Raw genomic sequence first — 20,311 nt, 5'->3', positions numbered from 1 at the left:
TATATATATATATATATATATATAATTCTTTTAAGTGTGTAAGAAGGAAATATGCTGAAAATAAAAACATAGTTAAACACAAGCATCCACTTTGACATACGAAATCGTTTCTACCTCATAACTTCCGTTTAGATCTTTCAAAGTAAAAGTCCTACTGAAGGCGGGGACAGATCACATTTAGGCCAATAAAACAACTTGTTAATTAATAATTATAAACACGGAATCAGATAGTACTGATAAAGCGTGTATGAACAACAACAAAAAATAAGACACAAACAAAAAATAAATAAACTGTACAAACTGATTCATCTGTGGGGGTTTTCAGGCCACAGTTTGTAGCTCTTTTCCCATGAGCCGTCGTAGGGAGAAGTTGGTTTGTCTATATTGCTAAGCAACGAGTCAACAATTTAACAGATTAGGAGACCGTAATTTCCAGATCCAGGAATGTCTTCCAGCTATTCGGCAAACCAGGTAATATAAATAACGACGCCAATAAAAACGCTAAACATTACACATTTTACTGCTCTATTTATGCGTTTTAAAACTTCTATCCACAGTATGACAGCGCCTTTAAACCGCACAGGCTGCAGAACTGGTGTGAGACTAAGCACTTCAGAGAGGTAAAGGAAGTTTTCAACTCTTGATCATTTCCATTTCGTGTTAGGTTTAAACAAATTCGTGCAAAAAATAGATTTGTACAAAGATTTTATCTCCCTCTATGTGTGGGTATTTGTAGAGACCCAGTGCACTGGTGGGCCATACCACCTTCATCGCTGATAATAGAGGACACCTGCTCCCAGGAGTGGGGAAGGTGAGATCACGTCTATCTTCTTTCCCCTCTTTACTGGAAGTGACTTTTTTCACGGTGAATATATGACTTAACTCCCTCACTGTGTGTGTTTTGCTACAGAGAGGCCTTGCATGGCCTGACTTTAAAGGCACCTGGGATCTACCTGCTCGCATCCCAGGCCAGCGAATCAACCCTACCACCCGCTCTGTGGAGGGCCTCAACAGGGTCAAGTCATGGGGACTGTATCCAAAGAACGCTGACATGTCTCAGCCACACAGAGGCAGCAAAAGCACAAATAGGCAGAAGGAAACTGCCGAGCAGGTTAGAGCCACACAAACACAACACAGCCTGGTGTCCAGTGTTTATGTTGAGTGTATACTGACAGTTTTTCCATCCAGACTGATGTTTTCACAAACTCTGTGCTGTTTACACAGTGTGTTTGTCAGTCATGTGACTTACCCATTAAAATTGCTTCGTCTTTCCAAGTAAAGGGTAACGTTTGAGCTGAATCTTGAAACTGCCTGAAGAGGTTTCAGCAAAGACTATCTTTATTTTTAACTTCATGCTTCAGTACAAATAATGTTCCAGACAACATTACTGATTCACTATGATGAGTACAGAAAAAGCATTTTGCTGTGAATGCTTTCATCAGCAACTACACTCATGTGAAAGAGACAATTTTCATAGGATTCTACGATATTCTATGATATATTCATTGTTCAGTAACTTAACAAACAACCACAAAAAGAACATTCCTCTGAGTCAGGTAAAAAGACTGGATGGAAAATGAGTGAAAAAGAAACTAATATCTAAAGTAAAAGTTTAAAAAATCTTCAGAAAGCCTGGAACACTATTTCTCAAGACCACTTTAAAAATTGCAAGAAAATCTGGCTCCAGGAAACAAAATATAAAGAAATGAGCAGTGAAGACTTTTGCAAAATGTTGTAGTTATGGTTGGAAAATTGTAGGTACATATTACTTTCCACAAGTTAAATATTTGTGGCGCATTAACAATCACATTTTACAGGATATCTGAATGAGTCTGATTTTTATTCAGATGTTACATTATATCCTTAAAAATGTATTTAGTGTGTGATCAAATGGAAAAGCTTTTTAGATGCTCCTAATATCTTCTATATATAAAAGACACTGTTCAGATTATGTCTTCAAAGCTAAAGGGAGGCCATGCTTTGCTTTGAAAGACCATAACTATACCGCTCCAAATAATGTCTTCTTGGAGAGGAGGAGGAATATAAAAATAGGTTGTAAGTAACCGGAGCTACCGTCTTGTTTCCATATGGTGAGAGGATGGAAATTAGCTGGCTTCAGATTGCCTCAGAGCGTTGTTGACATTTAAAGGTCTCTCTGGTCACTCTGGACCAAAACAGAATAGGAAGAGGACCAAAGAAAAACAATAAGGAACCCAAGAGTCCAAAAAACAAAGGGCTAGTTCTGAGGGTCTGCCTGGTAAGACAGATGAGCCATGGGGACCGGCTGCAAGCCAGAGAGAGTGCTTTGGAGGGCCGACCCCAGTGGAGAGGACCTTTTAGACTTGACTGGGGGCTCACTTGGGACCGATGTTGTGGAAAATTTAACAACAACCTGCAACACACCCAGTGAGTTTGATTTGATGTGGGTTTAATAAACATATTGCAATGTGGAGAGAGCATCCCAGTGAAACACCAGGATCATCTCTGAATTTTGGCCACCGCCCTTACATCTTATATACAGAGACACAGAGAAAGAACATTCCACAAACTCTTACATGTTGCCCCCTCTCACGGGGGGCTATACCTCCTCCCTCACAGAGAGAATTATGACCTTGTTTTCTGCTTGGCCGTCACCTAAGGATTTACAACCCTGATAAGGAGAAGGAGTCCCACTATCTGTTCAGTGTCTCCCATTACAATTGCCTCACTGTGTTAACATTCCGCATGCATGCAAACTGGTGACAGGAGTGCTCTTACTATAGTAAATTGAGAAAGTGATATTACTATAACTAACCTGATATGATAAAATATGTGATTAATACATGACAAAAGAAATCTGCCTCCACACCAACAAAGGCAGAGGCAATCTAACACCCATGAAGATTTTTTTTTTTTCAAAGAAACATGTTGCGTCATTATTTTTCTTTCACATTTTTCATTTATTTATTTACTATCTTCTGTCCCTTGCAGTGGATATCAGGTTTTGTTTGATCACAGAATAATGATGATGGGTGAGCGAGGCAGAAAGGATTTTCCTCAGAACTGGAGTCATACTTAGAGCAGTCAGCAGATTAGGGCTGCAACTAACAATTATTTTGATAGTCGACTAATCTGCCTAATTTTTCTTTTATTAGTCGATTAGTCAACTATTATTTCAGCAACTCTTATGTCCGCTTCCTGTGGGCAGACCTCATTTTCTAGGCTTTAGTGCCTCACCTGCTCAAGTCTGCCCACCTGTAAATGTCACCCTGTTATCTCGTGACCCAGAAAACGTATGAATTTGAAAATAATCAAATGTGTTTTTAACATAAGACCATCAGAATAAAAATGAAATAAATGAAAATATTAGGTAATACAAATTTAAGTGCAAGTAGTATTTAAACAAAATTAATGTGCAAACAGGAATCTAAAATGGCTTCTGTCCACAAGTTCAAATAAAGTTTCAAATTAATTCAAAAAGATTCGAGTTTAGAGATAATTCAGTTCATGAATTCCCGATTGCAGTGAACATGCTCTGGAGTAATGCTTGCTCTTATCTTTGAGATGATGTTCCCAGCTGTTGATAACTATGCTAAAGATGCTCTCTATCATGACTTCAGCCATTTGAAAGGTGCATGAGCTTCTCAAATTGGGATATGACACGTCAACAATAAAATTCTGTGTCGACAAATTATATATATTCAACGACATCGATAATGGCGAAGAATCGTTGGAGCCCTACAGCAGATGAGGTGGAGGCATGCCAGACAATAGAGCAAGAAGGTGAAAGGTCACACAGAGGACATACCAGCTTTTGGGATTCCTGAGAAGGGGAAAAATGACAACACCCAAAGTCCATTATGGATAAGAAGTGTTGTGTAAGCTGGGGCTTTGAAATTGTGGGATTTGGTTTCTCAGTTTCCATACAGGACACCAGCCTGTGAAGGGAACCATCTTTCCATGGCAGCCTTGTTGCATTGTGTTTAAGTGGCTTTAAGAGGCAGAATAAAGCCCTGACTTTATCAGTTACAAGATAATAGAACTTCTAACTATTAAATAATAACTAACTATTATAACTTGGAAAGACTAAATTCTGATCCTAGGTTATCTGAGCCATTCAGTGACCACAGATATGCTGAAGAATGTTTTGCTCAAGAATGTTTCATGAGAATTCAACTGAATATCATGGTATGGGGTCGATGACCCAGCAACCTTTGAATCTATAATTTCATTCATTATTGTTTTGATTTGGAGAAGTGGGCTCTGAGGTCTCCAGTTTAGTCATAAATAACTTTAGGGTTAATTGTATACTTACTCTTCCCTTTGTCTCATCTTTGGGTTTCATCCTTTAGTACCTTCCATGTTAAGGCTATCGTGTTTCTATATTTGTTTACCTGTTGCCTGTGTCAGGCTTGTGTGTCTTAATCCTGTGTGCTTATCTTTCCTGTTTTATTTTGATAGTCCCTTGTCTTGTGTGCTAAATGTTCCGTTTTGCTTCCTCTGTCTCATTGTGTCTAATTTGTCCCTGTTGTTTTTTCCTGCCCTCCCCTGCTCATCCTCCTGTGTATATATTGCATATGTGTTGTGTCAGTCTCTCTTTGTTTATCTGTTCAGTTTCCCTCAGTGTTATCTAGCCCCTTGTACCTCTGAGTATTTTCCCAGTTTAGGTTGTGTAATCCAAGGTTTTTAGTTTCTTTTGCATTTTCATGCTCAGTTTTTGTTCTTGGAAGTTCAACCTAATAAACCAGTCGCCTTTATTTAAGATGATCCTGTCTCCAAGTGTCTGCACATCACACTTGGTCTCCACAAACCTATGACATTGAAAGGGTTCTTATTCCCCCTTCTATATATAATAACGCCTAAAAACTTCAGAGTCCTACATTAAACAGTTCTTAATATTATAGATGGTAGGTGCTGTCACACTGTCCGTGCTCAGGCTCTTCAAAAGCTGATATGTCTTCCTCTTAGCTTTCAACTTCTTGCTCTGATATCTGGCCTTCCTCCACCTCATGCCCTGACAGCAATGAGATTGATTCCGCTTCCAGAGTTCTGAATAAAATCCTTTTGGGCCTCTTTCTGCTCTCTGCTTCCTTGGTTCAAAGTATGAGCCAGTAGGGCACTGAATAAAAAGTTTTGTTTTGGAAGGGTAAAATTACTCTACATTCCTGAAATCCTACTTAATCCCAGTCCCTGTCAGAACTGTTGCTGCAGCTTTCTGAATCAACTGGGAGCTTTTTTCAGAGAGCTTTTATGGCAGTCTGCTGAATTACTTTGAGTTGTCAAGCGTGGAAGTAATAACTTCGTGAATCTTTTCAGCATCTCTTTGAAACAGGATCTTTCTAACTTTGGAGTTATTGTGCAAATGAAGGACAAGCCTTACATATTTAATATGCACATCAGTAACTAAAGCTGACTAATTGCTTGCAACCTATTGGGACATATTAAGTATGAAATATATTTGTAATAGGTGGGTATCAGCCCGGCTCCAAGATGAATTTAATTCAACTAGTATATCCAACATCGGTCAAAAGAGCACGTGCCCAGACCTTAGTTCAGCTAAGACTAGTCCCCCCTTACCTTCTCTTGTGCACATAGTAAATAGTAGTAAAGACTTTTAATGCTACAGTCACACTTAGTCTGGTATAACCCGTGGCTCATGGTCAATGACATTAGCAAATGTCAGCAAGTTAAAAATGTAAAAAATGTTAAAAAGTATTCCTTTATATTGGGGGTTACTGATTAGATGTGCTTACTTTATGACAGTTTTCTGTGTGTGGCACACAGTTTTTGGCATTTAACATTATCTGGTGACTACAGCTGCTCTATAACAGTTACAGTAGGAACACTGTGCCAAATATGAGGGCAGTTCTGTGGATGACCTCAGCCCTGCTAGTGTGTTTAAGCCAATTCTATGAAACTTCTACATCAATATTAGTACTGAGAGGGAATAAAAAGAAGAAGAATTAAAAAGCACAAGTTGTCTACCAGGACTAGTTCTTGAAGAAAAGCAAACAGAAATAAACTGAATTTGGTTCCTTTTTCAGCTTATTTGTTTCTTGCAGTGCACAAAATGGTAATCTCGGTTAGTTTTTGTAAAGACTTGCTTATTCTTCAGGTGTTTGCCTGAAGCAGTAAAAATTGCCACTGGCATGTTGCACTTAATGTCTGACCTAGGGAAATGCAGTAGAAACTCAGAAGAAAGAGAGTTCTCATACCACTCACCACAACTGAAACTACATTGCAGCTTTTTGCAAGAGGAAACCGGCTTTGTACATCTTGGTATTTCCCAGTTATCTCATGAGCAGCCACCAGGCTCTAGTCCTTAACAAATCAAGATTTAAAATTAATATTGTTGCTTATTATTAGATCGAAAGCTTTCAAATTTAAGAAAATTAAATAATTTAGTTCAAATTGCAAATTTTACTTAATTATGTAATGGGAAGGCTTTAGGACCCAGGGGACCCAAGGGAGAGGAAGTAGCAGCAGGTTGCTTTTTTTTTTTTTTTTTTTTTTAGCAAAAATAAACTTCTTACCAATTACCATCCTTTGTACGAAGAATAAAGACGGGGCCATAAAAGTTAACAGAGTATTAACTCACTAAATCAAAATCTTCCAAAAAGAAAACAAAAAATGCTGCCTTTTTCTTTTTAACTAAAGTCAAAGATTTAACCAACAGGTTTAAGTCATTTTTTCAGTGAAGTAGGGTTGGTTTGGTCTTTAAAAAACGACATTTATATTGCTTACACAAGATTAATAAAACATTAACACCATAATGGCTTTCTTTTCCTTCAGAAACACTCCAAACAATATCATATTTAAGGTAAATGGGGTAATTTGAATCCCACTCGATGGAAGCCAGGCATGAAAATCCAACCAGAAGATTTGTGTAAAATTGTACAAAAAATAGATGGTCCAAATCCTCCTCTTCTGTTTCACAAAATACACAATTACCACTTTTTATCTTAAATCTATCACCAAGGAGCCTATTTGTTGGGTAAATTTTATTTAAAATTTTGAATTGGACTTCTTTCCCTTTAGGACGGATAGAGAAGGTGATATAATTAGTTCTTATTCTTTCAATTTCTTCCTTTTGGAAATCTTTTAATATGTAATTACGTCTAAGTAAATTTGGAGAATAAGAAGAGAATTTACTTAATATTCCATTTAACATCACAAAACGGAATACTATCTATATAGCAGCAGGTGCTCTTCTCTCATTTGCACTGACGAGCGGCTTTGAACAATGGTTATGTGAGACGGTGAAGAGCCTGAGAAGTTTCAATTGTCTGCTACACAAACTGTCGTTGTAAATCTCTACAGCAGAGGTTCAAGGTACAGGCTGTTTTTCTTTTAGTGTTTTTTTTTTTAAGGTCATTGAAATGTATTTGATGTTTATTGTATTTCATGTTTTTAGTAGTGATTTTAGAAGACCACAAGCAAGTGGTGGACTTGTTTCTTTTAAAGCAATGAGCATCTGGAGCCGGCGGGGGAGAGCAAGCCCTCAGGTGACAGTTACATTGCTGGCAGGTTGCACCAATAATATATTGTAGTCATTAGTGAACTTTTTATTGTGATGTTTTAGGTCTATTGCAAACCCTTTGTGTTTTCTTTTTAAAATAATAAACTTTAATGTACCCTGACTGATATTGACCCTCTTGTCCCGTTTATTCTGGGCTCGTTCCTGCAAGAGCTTCAGGCGTGAAAGTCTGCACGGGTAGTACAGAGGCCCTTAGTGGTTACTTGGTGGCTTTTAGTCACTACAATAATTAAAAGCATCTATTCACATTTTACAACGTGGGAAGATTTGGCTAGTAATCAGTAGTTGTGTTGTGACAGCGTTAATCAGTTTGTGCTTAAAATTTGGAAGTTATGTGGAATGTTCTGACATTACTTATTTAAAAAAATCAATTGTTAAGTTTGCTTAAAATGCTACTGGTGGTTATACCAAGGAAAGCTGTAGCAACAGACGCTCGCTGAATATCTATTCCAGAAAGAGAGTTAACTTTAACCGGGGTAACAGACTCTTTGAACTTAATCTGCTCGCTAACAGGTTTTCTTTAACAAACTCAGAAAACTCTTGAGTTTCTCTCAGAGTCCTCACCTTCTGCTGCATCTTAACCAGCTGACAAACATGATAATTAATTTCTTCATTAATAAAGTCGCAAAGAGGAGAGAATTCATTTGCAGAATTCTACATTTTTCATGAAACATTAGTTTGCTTAGTTATTTTTGTACTTCACATGACCCCTTTTACAGTTATTCAGCTGTCAGAGACAGCGATTACATCACAGATTTATTATCAGCTCAGAATCAAATCTATAGACTCCATCTCTGTAATTCTGTAGACAGTAATGCTGTCAGCTAGTTTTCTTACACTGCGAACATTTACTGTACATTACAAACTATGTGGTAATTGGTCACATTGATCTTTTTCTACTAATGCATGTGCTTAAATTAGGTTGGACAAGAAACTCAGAGTTGATCAATTCAGAGTTTGTTTTTAAACTCAGAGTTTGAATCTGCTTCCTGGAACAAGGCCCTGACATTATAAAGAATGCTGAATTTTTAAAGCACTTTGTTTTCAGTCATTTAACAGCAGTTCCATTAAAAAGTATAGTGAATTTAAATGTTTCAGCTTCTGTTTCAATCCTTTTCAGACCAGTTTGAAAGTATCGCAGGATGATGCCACCCAGTCTGCTGCTGCTGAAGCCCGACCAGCTTCTCAGAATTGGTCGATCACTGGGAGTGACAGAACTACCAACCAGAACCAAGCAGGCTCGCAGGCAGCAACAGAACAAGCTACAGGAAATGACAGGCTGCCTAGCCATTGCTCTGCAGCTGAAGAGAATTCAGCTTTGAATCAGGCTGCTGGGGAGAAAAACCATAGCAGGCCTGATACTGGTGAGGGGAGACAAACAAGAAATATGTCAGGAAAAGCAGTCAGCCAGCCATCACAAGCATCCATCAAGCAGAGACAGAGAAACATACAGCAAGACCTGTGAACAGTCCTTTATTTCTCAGTGCATCAGAAAACGACAGAAACCTATAAAAATAAATACATCTGAACAGTAATAGTGTTGACCGGTTGTAATTAATCCATTTTCACCATGTGAATTATGAAAAGGAAAAATATGGTAATACAAGGAAATGTTATTAGTGTTGCCTCAAATGTTACTGATCGCACTCAAACTGCCCACTACATCAGCCCTTCACTTCTCCTGTGCCTTTTACCTCTACTCTGAAAAACATGTTGTCAAGTTGACACTCCAATCAAGAATCTCTTATTGTTCCGTCAGCTGACCAGTGTAATTGGTTCCAGCATTACTGAATGATGGAGAAGAATAAAAGGCATTGTTCTCTCACACACGCTATTGGTTAGTAACATTACAAGTGTTCAGTGTACTGTCAGAGTTTGTGATAGGTTCAGCAGCATTTTGCAGCTTTAGTCTGTCACATTTGTAAAGCTTTGTATGTACTTGATTCTGTTTTATAAAGCTAATCATTGGGAAATTGTAAGCAGCCCATTTTCATATCCCACTATATCAAACCATGAACGGATGAAGCCAGAGTTTTGGTAAATACTGTGGTGTTTATCCTCTTTCTTTGTTAATCGAGGTTGTATTAATTTGGAATCTGTGGGTGCTCCCAGAAGATGGGGTATGTGTTCATTTGTTGCATGAAATGGGTTGATTGGATACTTCATAATTCAATCCAGAAGCAGGGCATAAGACCATGAAAGGAAAACTGGCAGTGCAAAAAAAAAAAAAAAAAAAAAAAAAAAAAGCAAGAGGGGCATTCTCACAGAATGTTTTTAATCTACTTCTTACACTATAAATTTTAATTACTGTCCTATAAAGAAGTAGATGCAGAAATTCAGTTTTTAGCCAAATTAAAGTGAAATTAATCTCACTTATTATTATCTGTTATATATTCTAAAATTGAAACAGATTTGTCTAATTAGCTGAATGAATGCAGGTTCCAGTGGAAAGATGTACCTTTGTGTCTTCAGTACATATCTTTGTTGGGCTGTGTTAAAAACATGCAGTTCAACAGGTGGCTAATGGATGGACACTTTCTCTCAGAGAGAAAGAGCTACTTTTCCCTGCTCTGTTATTCACAACAGGTTGCCACAGTGGCTAACTCTGCATGTAGAATGGTAAATAGACTGGTTCTTGTATCTACTCTACTTGGGCACTTTATACAACATGTCTCATTCACCCATTTACACATCAGTGTTCAAGCGCTTTCTATGTAACATTCATACACACTCACATTCAGATGAATGCATCAGGATTCAGTATCGTACCCAAGGATACTTTGGCATGCTTTTTTCAGCCAAGTTTAATGCGAAAGAGTGTAAACTGGTCTGAAGCAAGTTAGATGTGCAATATAAATTTAATCTAGTCAAGGGATCCATCCATCCTCTTAACTGCTTATCAGATTTAGATTTGGGCATGGGAGCCTGAAGCAAAGAGTCACCTGAGATGGTTACCAGTCCATCACAAGACCAACAGAAAAATGGTCGATGACTCATGCTCACATTCACACCTGCAGCCAATTTACAACCACCAGTTAACCTAACGTGCATGTCTTTGGAGGAGGAAGCTACAGTGCCCAAAGAGAACCTACACAGACACTCCAAAAAAACAAGCTTTCAGTAGGCACATTTGAACCCAGACTTTTCATGCTGTGAGCCAACAGAAAGAACCCACTGTACTGCTTTTGTGATACTGAAAACTCAACATACCTTGTTAACCCATTACCCTTTATAGTGCATCCCCCCGGAATCAAATAAAAACATATGTACTTATCGGAAAAAGGAGCTGAGGTATTTAAGAAAGCAAAAATTCCTATTACAAAAACAAAAAAAACCAAACAAAAAACAAAAAACAGATCAAACTGCAAATGGGAGCTGACATCTTTTATCCTCTCTGTGTAGTTGGTGTAACATGTGACAGACGTACACTATTTATAGATCTAGCCTGAGGTTTGAATCAGGCCGCTGATGAGAAAAGCCATAGCAGGCCTGATACTGGTGAGGGGAGACAAACAGGTAATATTTCAGCAAAAGCAGTTGGCCAGCCATCACAAGCATTGACCACCTATTGACCAATAGGTGGCAACCTACAATCAATAGGTCTCATAATAAGCACATGGATGTTCTCTCTTCTTCATTTTAAAACAATGAATTAATGAAGAGTGCAGTTTCACACACAATGCAATTAGCCAAATGCATTAACAGTACATACATACAACACATGGAGTTGATTGTCTGATTATAGCTCCTTGATTCTGTGAAGAGACAACATATCATCACAAAGTTTGGTCAAACTTGCTTCAAAGTGACAATTTGCTTAGAGCACTTAGTTGATGTTTGATAAATGAAACATTTTAACAAGGCACACAAGTCCTAAGTTCAGTTTGGCATATTTTGATCAAAATAGTTTTTAATCTGCGAGGAAGAACTAACATCTATGTCTATTGATGAGGTAAAGTCGGCTTTGTGGTGATTCTGATTTTCGTAATGATCAACCAGTCCTTCTGAGTAGCTGTGATCTTTATCTTCAGGCACGAAGAGGCTGAGCTGTACTTTTTATCCAACTCCTGCATTTTAAACTTTCCATTCTCAAAGGCTCCCACTGACTCAAACTCTGTACAACTCTTCTCTTTGTCTGTGGCCACCACATTGTGACCCATCTCCACCTCACCTGACTCCAGGATGTCTTTGCCTCCTGACCCCGTTTCAACAAATATCCCTGTCACCACCGTAGGCTCAGCGAACACTACAGTCAAGTAATTTCCTTTTTCTGGGGTGCGGCCCCAGAAGAAACCTTCCCCAGCATCCCAGGCCAGTTTGGGGAAGTGCTTCTGATAGGTGGACATGTCAGAGTAAACTTCAGCTGATGGATTGGTATAGATGTCCTCCTCAAAATCCTTGTCTTTCAGCTTATTGTATGTGCCTTGAAATGAGGAGAAAGTTCCCATGTGTTGAAACAGCGAGGGTTTGAAAAGGATGGTCTCCTTTTGAGTCATCACCTCTCGGAAGTGATTCATCAACCAGTCACAGGGCATTTCCTGGTAAAAGATGAAGAGAAAGCGAGCCAAAAGAGGAAGATGGGCTGATTTGTAGAGTTTACCAATGTAGCCGAGGGCAGAGAATTCCAACGTTGCCCAGGTGGACTTTTTTCCTTCTTGCTCCTCAACTCGCTTTTTAATGGTTGTGAGGAAGTTTTTTGCAGAGAACACGTCATCCTCTAGCTGAAGGTAATACCGTCCAAGACCAGCACAATAGTGGATCAGGGCGGAATAATCCAGGTTCTGCTTGGAGCGGAACGTTACTCTTTCGGGAGCGTCGTTGAAATTCCTCTTCAGACCTACAGAGAACCAGACAGATTTGTATCACAAAAAACAAAACAAACAAACAAAAAAACCCATTCCAACCGTATGTGAATGAATTTGTACACTGGGGTGATTGCATGTGAGCTGCACCTGTAATAGGAGGGTACCAGTCCTGGGGAACATGGATAACCAAAAGGTGGCCTTGTTCCAACTCAGAGGCAAAAGCCGATTTGATCTCCTTCACAGTGTCGACTCTCCAGCTGACGTCGAAATCTGCTAGCAGCACTACCACCACCATGAAGGAGCGCTCCTCAGGAGACGACTGGGAGAAGATGGATTTCAATGTGGGGACCAGATAGCTGCCCTTCTTCCTCTTTACTGAGGATAATCCAACAGATAAATACTCTGAAGCCGAAAGAAAAAGGAAAAAAGTGAAGGGTTTTATGCAATTTCAAATCCAAAGCTGAGGCTGAAAAATATTTCTGATAACAATAAATTAATTAGGCGTGATATTCAGCATGGCAAAACCTTCAGACTGAGTGAAAAAAGTAAAACAAAAAAAGGAGAATTATCATTGAAATAAAAACAAATAAATCCATGACATAAATACCAAAATAATACAAAATAAGGCACAACTGCTCATATAAATAGGAATATGCAAGTGATAGCGGAAAAACGCAGTCCATAGTTTCCATAATTTAGGGAACAACACCAGAAAGTGCTGTCATTATTTCTATTCATGACTTTTTGCAATTTCTTTTTTTATGGTTTGATATGGCAGCAGCCACCTTATCATAATAATGAGAACAAAGTGTGGAGACTCACTCTGTTGAGTAGGCAGCACTCCAGCAAGCAGCTGATAGGACACATTGAAACTCAGATAATCTGCCTGGTCAATCCAGGACTCCATACTAACAAGCCTGTCTGCTTGCCATGTTAACTTATGATGAACTGTTTCAGGTGACCTTGCAAAGACCTGCAAAACAACAACAACAACAACAACTAAAACAAACCCAAAAGACAAAAAAACAAAACTCAAATTCTATGTGTAGGTGTGTTCTTACAGCCAGGAAGTCACAATGGTTAATGACGTATAATCCCCCAATGACAAGCAGCACTGCCACAACAATATTCTTCTTCTTCGAATGAATCCGCATTTCCTATCACAAACACATATGTGATATTCCATCCGTTATGCTGGTGTGTGAGTCAACTACAACTGTAAATAATTCAGCCAATAGTTAATGATTCAGAAGGCTTGGACACTGGTTACACGGAACTGAGTGTGTTGTTTTAACTTAGAGTCTCAAATATACACTTTGTATGTGTCAGATACGGTTTATTGAACACTGTTGCTATGCTGTAAATAACCCTGTGTAGCAAGCTGCAAAAGCCCTTTAACATATTCTATAGAGATGCACATTGAGAACCACTTACAGTTCAGGACAGGAAACAAATTATCCCATTCAATACACTTCTTATCTTATCTCTTCTTTTACCAGTGCTGAGACTTGATGAAAGTTAAATTAATGAGTTTTCTGTGCGAGTATGTGAAACAGTGATGACACAGAGTGCTGACTGACACTGACAAATTTTCTTTCTAATGTTAATGTCGTTTAAGATATTAATTGTCAGTGGTCTAGCTCTACTTGATCACAGTAAAAACACAGTTCAGTTTGGCTACAGTTCTTTAGTAGTAATAGAATGTGGCCCAAAAGAATGAACACCACTCCTGCAGCAGATAAGCGTGGATTTGGCATTCTGGTGATGGTGAAGGAAACAGCTGTTAAACACTGTATGAAATCCCATTTGGGTTGAGATCTGGTGACTGAACGCCACAGCATAAAACCATTTATTTTTTTCGATCAACCCACTCAGTGAAGTGTGAATATAACTAATTGTTTTAGCTACAGAAAACCTATTTGTACTGATGTATTTAAATGCAAAAAACTCATTTCAAACACAAGCCCTCAATCTGTAAAGTTTGAGACAAACTCATGTGGCATGCTCAGCCCTTATGGCACAAACTGTATCCTAACTGACCAAATCTGCTCGAACGGAACAATCTGCAGCTGTTTATTATTTATTCAGCTTTCCCCCCTTAATTTGTCCCTTGTCTGAATATTTCCTACAGCCATTACAGTGCACTCTCCCTCAGACGGAGTTTCTACTAGTGTCCACTGTTACTGTAACCTTTTTTCTTCTTGTTTGGTTACATTGTTTCCGAGTTCTAAACAGAGGAAAGGGCAGCGAGGTTACAGGGAAGCAGTGTGTAAACACTGTAGATGATAAGCCTGAGGTGTATAGCCAGGCTGACCCACTCTTTTTTTCTTTTTAAACGCACTGAGAAGGAAGGACAAGTAAGGAGATATGAAAAGCGTTGCGTAGTTTCATGTCAGACTAATCCCGAGAGCCAGGCTAGAGGTCAAGCTTTATTTAGATTTTTAAAATGCTTTTGTCAGCGAGTACAGGGTCACTTTATAGGAGATACCAATTATAGCCGAGGCAGCCTCATCTATAATTAGTACGCATTCTCCTCTTTGATTTTTGCAATGTAACGCTCGCTGAAACAAACGCTTCCGGTACAGAACGACGACGCCGCGGTTACCCAAACCATGACTGAGTATAGAGAGCTGTCCGTGTGTTTTAACTTAAACAGCTCTAATTATTTGAAGGTACCGTAAGAAAACTAGCCAGTCTTATGGGACGTGTTCAGATAGTGTCTACAAACAAGTAACTTCCGTAGAAAATATTTCAAATTAAGAAATCCGGGGGTGTTTTTTTTTCGCTACCGAGAACCTGTCTCTGTGCGACCAGGCTTTAAAAAAGTCATATCAGAGTTTAGAAATTATTTTCAACCGTTAACCAGGCAAGTTCCGTCGCGAAAAGTGTTGTGCTATGTATAAACCCACGGCTACGGTAAAGGAGAAGAGTCCAAATAAAGAGTTAGCTGAAGGTACAGTACATGAGCTAAACCAGGCATCCATCCATCCCGTCACTGAAAACAAAAAGCAGCTGCTATGATTCGGAACATAAATGATATACCCAATAAACTTGTGCCTGACCGGCATCTCCACTCACCTCCCTCCGCCGGTTTTCCTTAGCTCGGCGGATAACAGTCAGTGAACGTGTTGAAGTCACGCCGTGATATACTTACAGTACAACGCAGCTAAAGTCAGAAAAGGCACTCACGGAAATTAACTATGACTCGCCCTTTGGCACCCATGTATATAAACCAGTACTGCCGCATTCTGCACGTGTACTTCCACCTATAGTCCCCGACGCTCAACAGGCAACCTCAGGTAGCAGCGGCTGTACGCCAGCCAGGTGTGGCATCACGGTTGAACGACAGCCAACCGCTTGCGTTCAAAGGCGGCCACATTATGGCAAGCCGGAGCTACACCAGGGCCCTGTTTCAGAAAGCCGGTTTAGTGCAAACTCTGAGTAAGTATACCCTGAGTTAACGAAAACTCTGGGTTTTCGGTTTCACAAAGCGAGTTTAGATTAATTCTGAGTGAGTTACTATGACGACACACTCCGTGAAGCTAACCTGCCCCCTAGCAGGTTTACTTCAACTAACCCTGACTTTCTCCGCCTCTTTGTCGGAAACCTGACTGTAGGAAGTGTCAGACATGGCGTGCCCCTTCCTTGAAGAGCCAGTAGATGTTGAAGCCCAAATTCTCCGCAGAGCTCTCCGCCGGGAGAGAGTGATTAGAGCGCGTTTGGACATTTTATCATTTCCTGATGATTTTCTGTGTGAACGTTACCGTTTTTCAGCACAATCTATAATTTATTTGAATAACATCCTCAGGGCTTATATTGCTCATGTGACACATCACGGACATTCTCTCCGTTCTGTACATATTATTTGTATTGCACTTCGTTTTTTTGCAAACGGGAGCTTTCTGTATAATATTGGTGACGCTGAGCACGTTTCCAAGGCTACCGTCTGTCGGGCAGTCAGGAATGTTACAGTTGCACTGAAACGTCTCCTGTACTCGTTTGTGGTGTTCCCCGGTCATAGACCCACAAGATTTATCAAAGAGGGATTCCACAAAATTGCAGGTATCAGGATGAACAAAACTTAATTCATGATGTGGTGATACTTGAACTACTACTTAAATTTTACATTTATTTTCAGGGTTCCCAGGCGTGATTGGCTGTATAGATGGCACTCACATTCCAATCATTGCCCCTTCAGTAAATGAAGGAGACTATGTGAACAGGAAGTCTTTCCACAGCATTAATGTACAGGTACATAGTTCCCTGTAGCATTTCAAACTAACACATTATTTCATTATGGTAATGGATGCTAATTTGTGTTCTCTGCACTGTGAAGATCATATGTGATGCTGCCAACATTATCACAAATGTGGAAGCCAAGTGGCCAGGCTCTGTTCATGACTCACGAATTTTTCGTGAATGTACACTGAGCACAAAATTTGGACATGGTGAGTTGAAAATACTTTAAAATATATAAAGACCAATTGCTACAGGGACATTTGAACCAAGGTTATTATTGTTAACGAAAACTAACGAAATAACGAAAACTAGAAGTGAAAAAACATTTTCGTTAACGGAAATAAAAATAAAAACAAAAAAAGGAAAACTAACTAAAACTGTAATGAGTGTTCACAAAACTAACTAAAATTAACTGAATTTATAGCAAAAATGTGTTTAGTTTTCGTTGATATGTGTGTGTCATACAATAGTCGAGGGTGAAAATGAAGTTTAGTTTCCAGATTTTTTTCTTGCTGTGTCTCATTATGCCAGCAGGTGGCAAGTACGTTAGTCGAGTCGTCTGTGTTGCTGCTCCGTCCACGCGCAGAATCATGTCAGGAGAAGTCGGGAGAAAGCGCCAGAGTCCAATTTGGGATTACTTTGAATATGGCTGTATTTTGGATAAAGCAAGTGTCTTGTAGTGGAAAGAGACAAATTATGAGGGACATTTCTAAAGGGAAAAAAATCCCACAAACCTTAAAGTGCACTTGAAAAGCTCACACAAGAAGGCTAAGCTAGCTTACCTTGAGAAGGTAAGGGAGCACACTCAACCCTCATCCCCAGAAAACAGAAGCTAACCCCAGGCAATGCAGCGTGATGCATCCCGAGACAACAGGACTGGGATATCTACATAACTGTGTGAGTCAATTGCCTTCAAAAAGTTTATCAATTCACTTGAACCAAAATTACGAACACCCGGTGCTGCAAGAGTTAATAGTCTCATTGGGGCCAAGATATACATTTTATAGTTGCCTGGTATCAATGGTTGTTCATCTGCCCTAATTTATTTATTTAAAGAACCCATAGGTGGGAATGCGAGTTGTCTGTCTCTGCGTGTTAGCCCTGCGACAGACAGGCGACCTGTCCAGGGTGCAGGGTATGGTGGTATGGTAGCTGGAATAGCAACATACCCAAGGATAAGCAGAAGAGAATGACTGATGTGATGAAACTGGGATTTTGTTACACTTAATTATTGCAAACACAACTAAAACTATAACTGAAACTAATCAAAACTAAACTGAAACTAAGGATTTTCAAAAAAATAAAAACTAAACTAGCAAACAGTTGGTAAAAACTAATTAAAACTGATATAAAATTGAAAATCTGAAGTCAAAACTAAATAAAAATAAAAACTAATGAAAATTGCAAAACTATTAAAACCCTGATTTGAACTGAAGTGTATCCTTCTGTCTTAGGAGAGTTCACTGGCTACTTGCTTGGTGATAGGGTAAACATGGATACCCCCTATTTGCTTACCCCTTACCCTGACCCTGAACCGGGCCCACAGCAGCGATATAATCTGGCTCATTGCAGGACAAAAGCCAGAGTTGAAATGACTATCGGAATGCTTAAGGCCCGGTTCCAGTGCCTTCAAAGACTCAGGGTCACCCCAGAAAGGGCATGTGACATTATTGTGGCATGTGTGATTCTTCACAACATTGCCACAATTAGAGGAGAACACTGTCCTTCTGAACCAAACATCAGCAGTGATCCAAACCATGAACATCCTGACCCTCCCACGGACATACAAGATGGAAGAGCAGTCAGAGACACCATATGTCACAATCATTTCCTTTGACCCATCACCTCAACATGTTGAAAGAAGAATAAACAGATTTTTTGTTCAACTGGCTTTATTGGTCGCCTGTATTTCCTGTACACAAAGTATTAATAAGTATATTATTATGTTGTTCAAACACTGAAATAATTCGTCCATCTCTGACCACTTCACCCACCCTTAACTGATGTTCCAGCAGTAAAATCTCAATCTTGGTCTTTTGGATCTGCTGCTTGAAGTGTTCCATTTCCAAGTCGCATTTTTTAATTTTCTTGATCAAATAGGTCTTGTACAGCTGCTTTACAGGGAGCTATTGAAACACAGAAAATAGCATTGACATTCATAGTACATGCCTACTTAGGTTGGTTGTAAATCAGTGCTGAACATCTTACTGAGGAAAGGTTTGTTGGAGAAGTGGCTGGACCCTCTTCCTCTGCATTTCCATCATCATTCTGTTAGAGACAGAAAGTCCATGGTTTTATTATAGTACCACATTTTATTCAATTGTTATATTTTCCATTGTAAGATGTAAACCTCATAAAGTGTCTCTGTTGCTTCCTCCTCTGTAACAGCTGTCAATGTTTCTTCATTATTTTCCTGTAGTAAAGAAATTAACAACATTGCTGTTCTACTGTAAACTCATATGATCTGTGGAGTATTAAGAGTACTCACAACTGCATGTTGGTCTGGCTCAACAGGAGGCTGCACCAGATGCAGTACACCATCACCATCAACTGATAGAATATGAGGTTTACAGGTCACTTATAACTTACAAGGGACCAAATGGCAATTAACAAACATATACCAATCACCTTACACTTCATTGTCATTATGCTCTCAAAGACAACCAAGACTGAGGGAAGGCAAAATCAGTAGGAAAATAACTTCACTACAAAATAATTCATTATGGTAAAGAGTTTATCAAATGATTGAGTAGCACTGCAAAGGTGACTGTGAAGAAAGGATGTATGCACATCATGTATTATTTTGAATTTACCTCTTATGTAGGCACTTGTGTCTTGCGGGGTTATTGACTCTGAGGATGTCCCCGCAGAGATGCCTTCAGCCACAGGGCGCCCACTGTTTTGGCTGAGGGCCAACTGCTCAGCCTCTGTGAGTGGTGGTGGTGGAGGACCCCCACCTGTTTTTCAGGCCTCTGCTTTTTTTCTGTTGGCTATAACGGGTCACATTTGAGCATACAGAGTAAGCAAATATGTACTTGTAATGTGCTCAGATAATTTCAATAAGTGCTTATAGAAAGAAAATTAATGTAGCCTCTAACTGCAATTGATTTACATAGGACAAACAGACCAAGCACTATGGCTCATAATACAATTACACCTTACCTGTTTGGACTATATTTTTATATTTCATTTTTACTTGCTGCCGGGAACGTTTGGGGCCTGTTGGGTTGCACCTGCGCTCACATCACATCACAAAATAAAATGTATAAAATAAAAGATAAAATGAAATATAATAAAATAACGTGTTAAATGGGTGGAAATCCCTAGATCAATGTTTAAATTAACACTCACGCATTGACTCTGTCGGCTATGTTTTGCCATGCATGCTCCCTTTCTTTTGCAGCTGAGGCTGTGTTACTTTTTTTCCGCAAAATTTGCATGTTATCGGCATATGCTGCCATCAGAATTTCGGCCTCAAGCGCTGTAAAATACATTGACCGCGCCTTCTTTCCCTCCGTCTCCATGGTGACTCGCTTAATCTGTGCTCCACTAATCAGGGCTTTATGTATCCTTGTGCGCGCGCTTAACTTGGGGTTAAAGCAACTCCGCGTTGATTGAACTAATTGTTATCAGCCTTTCTGAAACCGAATATTCCAAGTTGGACAGTTCAGGGTTACTCAACCCTGAGTATCATTTTTAACTCTGAGTTTTCTAAACCCACTTTCTGACACAGGGCCCAGGACATTAAAGC

At 39.3% G+C, this 20,311-nt stretch overlaps 3 protein-coding genes across 9 annotated transcripts; 2 read left to right on the top strand and 1 right to left on the bottom strand.

Moving 5' to 3' along the window:
* The first annotated feature begins 154 nt into the window (after nt 1–154).
* On the top strand, nt 155–9,762 carry cfap126 (cilia and flagella associated protein 126). Of its 2 annotated transcripts, XR_002057710.2 has the most exons (6): nt 155–471; nt 558–620; nt 737–811; nt 911–1,111; nt 7,394–7,484; nt 8,637–8,770. XR_002057710.2 is itself a non-coding variant. In XM_005462796.4 (5 exons), the coding sequence occupies exons 1-5, from the start codon at nt 445–447 to the stop codon at nt 8,979–8,981; spliced, it is 711 nt and encodes a 236-aa protein (XP_005462853.1). In that variant the 5' UTR covers nt 162–444; the 3' UTR covers nt 8,982–9,762. The 2 variants fall into 2 exon arrangements, 1 of the variants encoding a protein (XP_005462853.1); XM_005462796.4 differs by lacking the exon at nt 7,394–7,484 and having other exon boundaries at nt 162–471; nt 8,637–9,762.
* On the bottom strand, nt 8,974–20,186 carry zgc:101663 (alpha-1,3-mannosyl-glycoprotein 4-beta-N-acetylglucosaminyltransferase C). Of its 5 annotated transcripts, XM_025901343.1 has the most exons (9): nt 19,374–19,522; nt 19,049–19,110; nt 18,911–18,973; nt 18,769–18,828; nt 18,555–18,686; nt 13,383–13,478; nt 13,144–13,294; nt 12,469–12,723; nt 8,974–12,353 (listed from the first exon to the last, which is right to left on the bottom strand). In XM_025901343.1, exons 5-9 carry the CDS (start codon nt 18,621–18,623, stop codon nt 11,458–11,460), a joined length of 1,467 nt encoding a protein of 488 aa, XP_025757128.1. In that variant the 5' UTR covers nt 18,624–18,686; nt 18,769–18,828; nt 18,911–18,973; nt 19,049–19,110; nt 19,374–19,522; the 3' UTR covers nt 8,974–11,457. The 5 variants fall into 5 exon arrangements, with proteins under 5 accessions (XP_025757128.1, XP_025757125.1, XP_025757126.1 ...); XM_025901340.1 differs by having other exon boundaries at nt 18,911–19,110; nt 19,374–20,186; XM_025901341.1 differs by lacking the exon at nt 18,769–18,828 and having other exon boundaries at nt 18,911–20,186.
* Nucleotides 15,684–18,451, top strand: LOC109196208 (putative nuclease HARBI1). 2 transcript variants are annotated; one of them, XM_019349736.1, is made up of 4 exons: nt 15,684–15,762; nt 16,460–16,572; nt 16,658–16,769; nt 18,015–18,451. In XM_019349736.1, exons 1-4 carry the CDS (start codon nt 15,702–15,704, stop codon nt 18,395–18,397), a joined length of 669 nt encoding a protein of 222 aa, XP_019205281.1. In that variant the 5' UTR covers nt 15,684–15,701; the 3' UTR covers nt 18,398–18,451. The 2 variants fall into 2 exon arrangements, with proteins under 2 accessions (XP_019205281.1, XP_019205280.1); XM_019349735.2 differs by lacking the exon at nt 15,684–15,762 and adding an exon at nt 15,914–16,383.
* Nucleotides 20,187–20,311: the final 125 nt, after the last annotated feature.

This window comes from Oreochromis niloticus, linkage group LG20 (genome assembly GCF_001858045.2).
Source record: "Oreochromis niloticus isolate F11D_XX linkage group LG20, O_niloticus_UMD_NMBU, whole genome shotgun sequence".
In the NCBI taxonomy this organism is placed as follows: domain Eukaryota; kingdom Metazoa; phylum Chordata; class Actinopteri; order Cichliformes; family Cichlidae; genus Oreochromis; species Oreochromis niloticus.
The sequence above is the reverse complement of the archived record's forward strand: the minus strand, read 5'-3'. Positions and strand labels throughout refer to the sequence as shown.

Coding starts and splice junctions, on each gene's coding strand:
- cfap126 (XM_005462796.4), top strand. CDS start 445: ATGTCTTCCAGCTATTCGGCAAACCAG. Junction 472..557: donor CCAGCTATTCGGCAAACCAG/GTAATATAAATA, acceptor TTCTATCCACAG/TATGACAGCGCCTTTAAACC. Junction 812..910: donor TGCTCCCAGGAGTGGGGAAG/GTGAGATCACGT, acceptor GTTTTGCTACAG/AGAGGCCTTGCATGGCCTGA.
- LOC109196208 (XM_019349735.2), top strand. CDS start 15,951: ATGGCGTGCCCCTTCCTTGAAGAGCCAGTAGATGTTGAAGCCCAAATT. Junction 16,384..16,459: donor GGGATTCCACAAAATTGCAG/GTATCAGGATGA, acceptor ATTTATTTTCAG/GGTTCCCAGGCGTGATTGGC. Junction 16,573..16,657: donor TCCACAGCATTAATGTACAG/GTACATAGTTCC, acceptor TGCACTGTGAAG/ATCATATGTGATGCTGCCAA.
- zgc:101663 (XM_025901340.1), bottom strand. CDS start 18,997: ATGTTGTTAATTTCTTTACTACAGGAAAATAATGAAGAAACATTGACA. Junction 13,479..18,554: donor TGCTGGAACATCAGTTAAGG/GTGGGTGAAGTG, acceptor TGTTTGTGATAG/GAAATGCGGATTCATTCGAA. Junction 12,724..13,143: donor AGTGCTGCCTACTCAACAGA/GTGAGTCTCCAC, acceptor TTTCGGCTTCAG/AGTATTTATCTGTTGGATTA.